The sequence below is a fragment of the Nicotiana attenuata genome, unplaced genomic scaffold (genome assembly GCF_001879085.1).
Source record: "Nicotiana attenuata strain UT unplaced genomic scaffold, NIATTr2, whole genome shotgun sequence".
In the NCBI taxonomy this organism is placed as follows: Eukaryota; Viridiplantae; Streptophyta; class Magnoliopsida; order Solanales; family Solanaceae; genus Nicotiana; species Nicotiana attenuata.
In genome coordinates this window covers 15336-23150 of record NW_017673450.1, presented here as the reverse complement: position 1 = coordinate 23150, position 7815 = coordinate 15336, and the positions used below count along the sequence as shown (strand labels likewise).

General features: G+C 43.2%; 1 protein-coding gene across 1 annotated transcript; it reads right to left on the bottom strand.

The window, feature by feature from the left end:
• Positions 1 to 3510: 3510 nt before the first annotated feature.
• On the bottom strand, positions 3511 to 7222 carry LOC109216405 (uncharacterized mitochondrial protein AtMg00810-like). The gene is made up of 2 exons (XM_019380554.1): positions 6879 to 7222; positions 3511 to 3712 (listed from the first exon to the last, which is right to left on the bottom strand). Exons 1-2 carry the CDS (start codon positions 7220 to 7222, stop codon positions 3511 to 3513), a joined length of 546 nt encoding a protein of 181 aa, XP_019236099.1.
• Positions 7223 to 7815: the final 593 nt, after the last annotated feature.

Below are 7815 nucleotides of genomic sequence, written 5' to 3'. Positions count from 1 at the left end.
GAGGCCAGGCCAAATATTATGCCCTTCCTGCCCGTATTGAGGCTGTCGCCTTTGATTATGTCATCACAGGTACTATCCCGGTCTGTCATAGAGATGCATCGGTTCTATTCGATCTAGGCTTCACTTATTCTTATGTGTCCTCTTATTTTGCCCTGCATTTGGGCGTATCTCGGGATTCATTGAGTTCTCCTATTTATGTTTCTACTATTATTCGAGATTCTCTTGTTGTAGACCACGTTTATCGGTCGTGTTTGATTGCTCTTAGTGGTTTTGAGACCAGAGCCGATTTGTTATTGCTCAGCATGGTAGACTTTGATGTTATCTTGGGCATGGACTTGTTGTCGCCCCATTATGCTAATCTTGATTGTCACGTGAAAACTATAACGCTGGCTTTGCCAAGTGTATTGCGAGTAGAGTGCAGGGGTACCTTAGATCATACTTCCAGTAGAGTTATTTCGTTCCTTAAGGCTCAGTGTATGGTTGAGAAGGGGTGTGACGCATATCTAACTTATGTGAGAGATGTCAGTAGTGATACCCCTACAGTTGATTCAATCCCAGTAGTGCGGGATTTCTCTGATGTGTTTCCAACTGACCTTCCGGGCATGCTGCCCGATAGAGATATTGATTTTGGCATTGATCTATTGCGGGCACTCAGCCCATTTCTATTCCTTCGTACCGTATGGCTCCTCCTGAGTTGAAGGAGTTGAAGGAGCAGTTGCAGGAATTGCTTGATAAGGGTTTCATTCGGCCCAGTGTATCAGCAGAAGGGTGCTCCGTTCCAGTGGACGGAAGAGTGTGAGGAGAGCTTTCAGAAGCTCAAGACAGCTTTGACTACATCCCCAGTTCTGATATAGCCTACCGGTTCGGGGTCTTATACTGTCTATTGTGATGTCTCAAGGATTGGCCTTGGAGCGGTATTGATGCAGGACAGTAGGGTGATTGCCTACGCATCCAGACAGTTGAAGGTTCATGAGAAGAATTATCCTGTACCAGATCTTGAGTTAGCTGTTATTGTTCACGCCTTGAAAATCTGGCGTCATTATTTGTATTGTGTGCCTTGTGAGATTTATACTGATCACTGGAGTTTGCAGCATCTGTTCAAGCAGAAGGACCTTAATTTGCGTCAGAGGAGGTGGTTAAAGCTGCTGAAGGACTATGATATCACTATTTTGTATCACCCGGGCAAGGCCAATGTGGTGGCCGATGCTTTGAGTCGCCGGGCGGAGAGTTTGGGGAATTTGGCTTATTTACCAGCAGTAGAGAGGCCCATGGCGATGGATGTTCAGGCCTTAGCCAATCAGTTTGTGAGATTAGATCTTTCGGAGCTTAGTCGGGTCCTTGCTTGAGTGGTTTCTCGGTCTTCCTTGTTTGATCGTATCCGAGAGCGGCAGTTTGATGACCTTCATTTGTGTGCCCTCAGGGACTGGGTTCTGCAGGGCGATGCCAGAGATGTGACCATTGGTGATGACGGGGTAATGAGGATGCTGGGTCGGGTTTGTGTACCCAATGTTGATGGGCTTCGGGACTTGATTCTAGAGGAGGCCCATAGTTCGCGTTACTCCATCCATCCGGGTGCCGCAAAGATGTATCAGGATTTGAGGCAGCACTATTGGTGGAAGCGGATGAAGAAGGATATAGTTGGGTTTGTAGCTCGGTGCCTCTATTGTCAACAGGTAAAGTATGAGCACCAGAGGCTGGGTGGATTTCTTCAGCAGATAGAGATTCCAGAGTGGAAGTGGGAGCGGATAACCATGGACTTCGTAGTTGGGCTCCCACAGACTTTGAGGAAGTTCGATGCCATTTGGGTGATTGTGGATCAGCTGACCAAGTCCGAGCACTTCATTCCTGTGCGTACCACCTATTCTTCGGAGCGGTTGGCGGAGATTTATATCCAGGAGATTGTCCGTCTGCATGGTATTCCAGTTTCTATTATTTCAGATAGAGGTACTCAGTTCACATCACGGTTCTGGAGGGTCGTACAGCATGAGTTGGGCACTCGAGTGGAGTTGAGCACAACATTTCACCCTCAGACGGACGGACAGTCCGAGCGTACTATTCAGATTCTTGAGGATATGCTCTATGCGTGTGTGATTGAGTTTGGAGGGTCTTGGGATCAGTTCTTGCCATTGGCGAAGTTTTCCTACAACAACAGTTATCAGTCCAGCATTCAGATGGCACCGTATGAGGCTTTATATGGTAGGCGGTATAGATCTGCGGTGGGTTGGTTCGAGCCGGGTAAGGCTAGATTATGGGCACAGACTTGGTACAGGATGCTTTGGAGAAAGTCAAGGTAATTCAGGATAGACTTCGCACAGCCCAGTCCAGACAGAAGAGTTACGCGGACAGGGAGGTTCGTGATGTTTCCTACATGGTGGGAGAGCGGGTCCTGCTCCAGGTTTCGCCTATGAAGGGCGTTATGAGATTTAGGAAGAAAGGGAGGTTGAGTCCGAGGTCTATTAGTCCTTTTGAGATATTGCAGCGTGTTGGGGAGGTTGCTTATGAGTTTGCCTTACCTCCCAGCTTGGCAGGTGTTCATCCGGTATTTTATGTTTCGATGCTCCGCGGGTATCATGGTGATCCTCGCACGTGTTGGATTTCAGTTCAGTCCAGTTGGACAAGGATCTATCTTACATTGAGGAGCCAGTGGCGATACTGGATAGGCAGGTTCGGAAGCTGAGGTCAAAGAACATTGCATCAGTGAAGGTTTAGTGGCGGGGTCAGCCGGTCGAGGAGGCGACTTGGGAGACCGAGCAGGATATGCGCAGCCGTTACCCTCATCTTTCCACTACCTCAGGTATGTCTCTATGCTTGTTCGAGGACGATTGAATGTTTAAGTGTGGGAGGATGTAACGAACCGGCCGGTCGTTTTAAGAATTAACGCTCTGATCCCCCATTAACTGCATTCCCCATGTTAGTTTCTGCTAATGTGAGTTGCCGGGAAGATTTATTTGGAGATCGGAGAGTTTTGGGACACTTAGTCCCTAAAAATGAGTTTAAGTTTTAGAATTTGGACCGTAGTCGGAGCAGTGTGAAGACGGCCTCGGAATGGAATTCCGTTGGTCCCGTTTGCTTCGTTGGGTGATTTCAGGTTTAGGAGCGTGTTCAGATTGTGTTTTGGAGGTCCGTAGCTTATTCAGGCTTGAAATGCCGAAGTTGAATTTTTGAAGTTTCCGGTTCGATAGTGAGATTTTGATATCGGGGTCAGAATGGAATTCCAGAAGTTGGAGTAGCACCGTGGTGTTGAATGTGACGTGCTTGCAAAATTTCAGATCATTCGGACGAGGTTTGATAGACTTTTTGATCGAAAGCGGAATTTGGAAGTTTTTGGAATTCTTAGGCTTGAATTCGATGATGATTTGGTGTTTTGATGTTGTTTGAGGTATTTTGAATATTGGTACAAGTTTAAACAGTGGTATAGGACTTGTTCGTGCTTTTGGTTAAGGTCCCGGGAGCCTCGGGGTGATTTCGGGTGGTTAACGGGAGATTTTGAGTTGGGTTTGGCAGCTGAAGTTATCGATTATTGTCATAACCGCACCTGCGGCTAGGGGACCGCACAGACTCGCAGAAGCAGATGTGAGCCGCAGATGCAGCGACATGCGAAGAGAGAGAAGACGCAGATGCGGGAGGTGAGCCGCACCGCGAGCCCGCAGATGCGGAGTCTGGGTCGCAGGTGCGGAAAGGGGACTTAAGTGAAAAATCGTAGAAGCGGTGCCTTTGACCACAAAAGCGGTAGCGCAGAAGCGAAAATAGACCGCAGGTGCGAAAAGCCTGGGTCAGAAAGTATAAAAGATCTCCTTCGCGATTTTTGGCCATTTTTCTCAATATTTCATTCGGGGCGAAGCTTTTGGGAGCAATTTCAAGTGAGATTTTCAGAGGGATTCATTCAGGTAAGGTTCTTGGTTCCTAAGCTCGTTATTATGGTGATTTTTTTCATTGTAAGCATGAAATTTGCAGGAAAATCAGTGGTAAATTGGGGTTAGGGCTTGGTTAATTGGAGAGCTTTGAGTGGTGATTTGAGGGATCATTTGAGGTCCGATTTTAGTACTTTTGGTCTGACTGAACTCGTGAGAGTGTGAGGATCCCGAATTTGTAAATTTTACCCGATTCCGAGATGTGGACCCGGGGGCATTTTGGTCATTTTTCCAAAGTTCGCGTATTTGCTTAGAATTTATTAGTTAAATTAGTTACTTGAACTGTTATTTACATTATGCAATTACTTTGAATAGATTTGGGCCATTCAGAGTCGGATACTCATGGCAAGAATGTGGTATAGCTTTGATTGAGCTGGTTCGAGGTAAGTAGCTTGTCTAACCTTGTGTGGGGGACATTCCCCCTAGGATTTGGTATTACTGTCATATTAATGTCGTGTACGTGAGGTGACGAGTGCGTACACGTGCTAATTGTTGGAAACCCATTTTACATTAAGTAAATTAATTGTGTTTCTTTCTTCTTGAACATTACTTGTATTTTAAGCCTACTGCATAGTTTAGGGAAGCATGCTTAAGTGTATTAATTGTCCTATATGCTTAAACTGTTTATGTGAACTCTGTGCAGCATGTTAGGTTAGAATTACCTGTCCATTTTGATATTAATTGGTTTGAGTTGATTATCCTTGTGTTGTTGCTGCGTGTTTACATTGGGACTACGGGCGGTTCCCGGTAGATCCCCCCTTGTCTGTTTATTTGGGACTACAGATGTGGTATTCCGGTAGATCCCCCTGCACAGTTATATGGAACTACGAGACTGCACTCGATAGATTTCCCCCAGTACTGGGTATTTACATTTGGGGGCTACAGGACGGTATCCTGGTAGATCCCCGGTTGCTGGATATTTACATTTGGGGGCTATAGGATGATATCCTGGTAGATCCCCGGTTGCTATCTCTATGTTGAGCTGTATTCTTTCTGCGATATATTCTCTGTTACAATTTTTGTTATTCTTATCATTATACTTTGTTACTTCATACTGTTTCGCTCTTGAATGAAATTGTGGATTCTTTCCATGATATTGTTGTCTTTTTATTTTGGGACTACGCATGAGTATTTCGGGAGATCCCCTGCGCTTATATTAATTTTGACTGTAGTGCGGGATACCAAGAGATCCCCAGCACATATATTGAGGATACCAAGAGATCCTCGGGATACCGAGAGATCCCCAGCACATATATTGAGGATACCAAGAGATTCTCGGGATACCAAGAGATCCCCAGTACATATGTTGAGGATACCAAGAGATCCTCGGGATACCAACAGATCCCTAGCACACATATTGAGGACAAAGAGAGATCCCCGAGTATTTACGTTTGGGACTACGGGACGGGATCCTGGGAGATCCCCTGTCGATGCTTCTGTGTACTGAGTGTATATTGGTCTTTGATTTCTTCTCATTTTTCTGATACTATTTTGATTATACTGTTGCATCTTACATTGTCTTACCTTGCTTTATATTTTATAATCGGTAGGGCCCGGACCTTCCTCGTCACTACCCGACCGAGGTTAGGCTTGGCGCTTACTGGGTACCGCTGTGGTGTACTCATGCCCTTTCCTGCACATGTTTTCCATGTGCATATCTAGGTATATCGACTCAGCCATATCGTTAGCAAGGCGAGGCGATCTCTAATCTGCCACGTCCGCAGACCGAGGAATCCCTATCTACTCTCTCTTTTCGTTATATCCCTTCTGTATTTCTTCTTTTGTTTAGACACTGTGGAGTTAGAACACTTTGTAGTTATTCCATAGCTTATGATTTTATGAGATTCCGGATTTTTGGAAATGTAGTTTCAGTTTGAGAGTTTGTATTGTATATGCCGAGCGGCATTTAAATGTTTCATTATGTTATTCCGCAATTTTTGGCTAGTTTTATTCTGTTGTTTCTTTTTCCGCAATTTGTTAGGCTTACCTAGTCGTAGAGACTAGGTGCCGTCACGATAGTTCACGGAGGGACAAATGGGGTCGTGACAAAACTAGCCTTTGCTATCCATATTGTGGTTATTACAGCAAAGTGCTTATACCAAATGCAGAAAGAGAGTGGCCTTCTATAGTCTATCTCCTTCCATTTCAAACATGAATTACCATTTTCTATTAAAAGAACCAGCACATAGACTAAGATGTTAGAAAATTTGAGAGAGCAAGACACCACAAATGAACACTCAAAACTCACAACAAAGAAAGTAGAGTAAAGGATGACTTCTTTTCAACTTGACTTACAATAAATGGCTAGGAATGCATGGTTACTTATAGGATCAAGTATCTAGCCTACACTACATGTAAACATAATAACTAAGTTCACACCTCACATCTTTCGAGGTACATGGATGATACCTCTAGACATTGTATATTCCAATGTACGTCAATGTGTTCATACTCTAATACATGTACTAACTTAATATTCTAGTTCATGAACTAATGTAGACAAATGTAAACAAATGAAAAAACAAGTTTGTTATTATCACATTTCAACACCCCCCCCCCCCTAAACTTGTTCATCACTCCAAGAGCTATCCTTAGCTCTTGAAAGAACTCAATCTTCAACAACTTGGTGAAAATATCCGTAATTTGGTCTTGTGACTTCACGTGCTCAAGCTCCACAACTTTATTAGATATGCAATCTCTAATAAAGTGATACCCTGTATCAATATGTTTTCTCCTTTCATGAAATACCGCGCTCTTGGCCAATTCAATAGCCGATTGTTGTCAAGAAATATCTTTGTTGCATCTTCTTGTGGTTGGTGAAGTTCTTTCAACAAGCTCCTTAGCCAAATTACATGACAACACAAGAACAAGCTGCTACATACTCCACTTCACAAATTGACAAAGTCACAATTGGTTGTTTCTTAGAATTTCATGTAAATGCAAAATTTCGAAGAAAGAAAAACAAACCCAGTAGTACTCTTTCGATCATCAATATCACTAGCCCAATCACTGCCACAATATCCAACAGGTTTGGAGTCTTTGGAAAATGAATAAAATATTCCATAATCAAGGGTACTTTTGATGTATCGAAGTATTCTTTTTGCTACCTTCAAATGGGAGGTAGTAGGCTCTTCCATAAAGCGACTCACAAGTCCAACACCAAAAAGAATATCTTGTCTTGTACATGTCAAGTACCTTAAGCTTCCAACAAGAATCATGAAAAGTGTGGGATTGATCTTTTCTCCCTCTCCATGCTTGAACACTTTAACTCCACATTCAACGGGGGTGCTCACGGGATTGCAATTCTCCATCTCAAATGTTTTGAGAATTTTGCATATTCTTCTTGAGAAATAAAAATGCCATCCTTCCTTTGTTGCACTTTGATTCTAAGATAGTAGGACATTAAGCCAATGTCCGTCATCTCAAGCTCTCTTGCCATAGCTTCCTTGAATTCTTCAAATATCTTTTAATTATTTCCTGTAAAGATCAAATTATCTACATACAAGCAAACAAGTAAGATGTCACCATTTTTAGAAATATTGACATAAAGTGCATGTTCATGTGGATACTTTGAAAAATCATTTGCTTGGAGATATTTATCAATTCTACTATTCCAAGCCTGTGGCGCTTGCTTCAAGCCATAAAGAGCTTTCTTCAATTTCAACACTTTATTATCATGTCCTTCAACTTTGTAGCACAAAGGTTGATCAATGTAAACCTCTTCCTCCAAAACACCATTCAAGAAAGCCGACTTCACATCCATTTGATATCCATTGATTTTGAGCTGCCAAAGAAATAATAAAACAAATTGTTTCAAAGAGATCAGCCAGTGCAAAACCTCATCATAATCAATACCGGTCTTTTGCTTGTACCTTTCCACCTTACCTATGCAATTTTTCTTCAA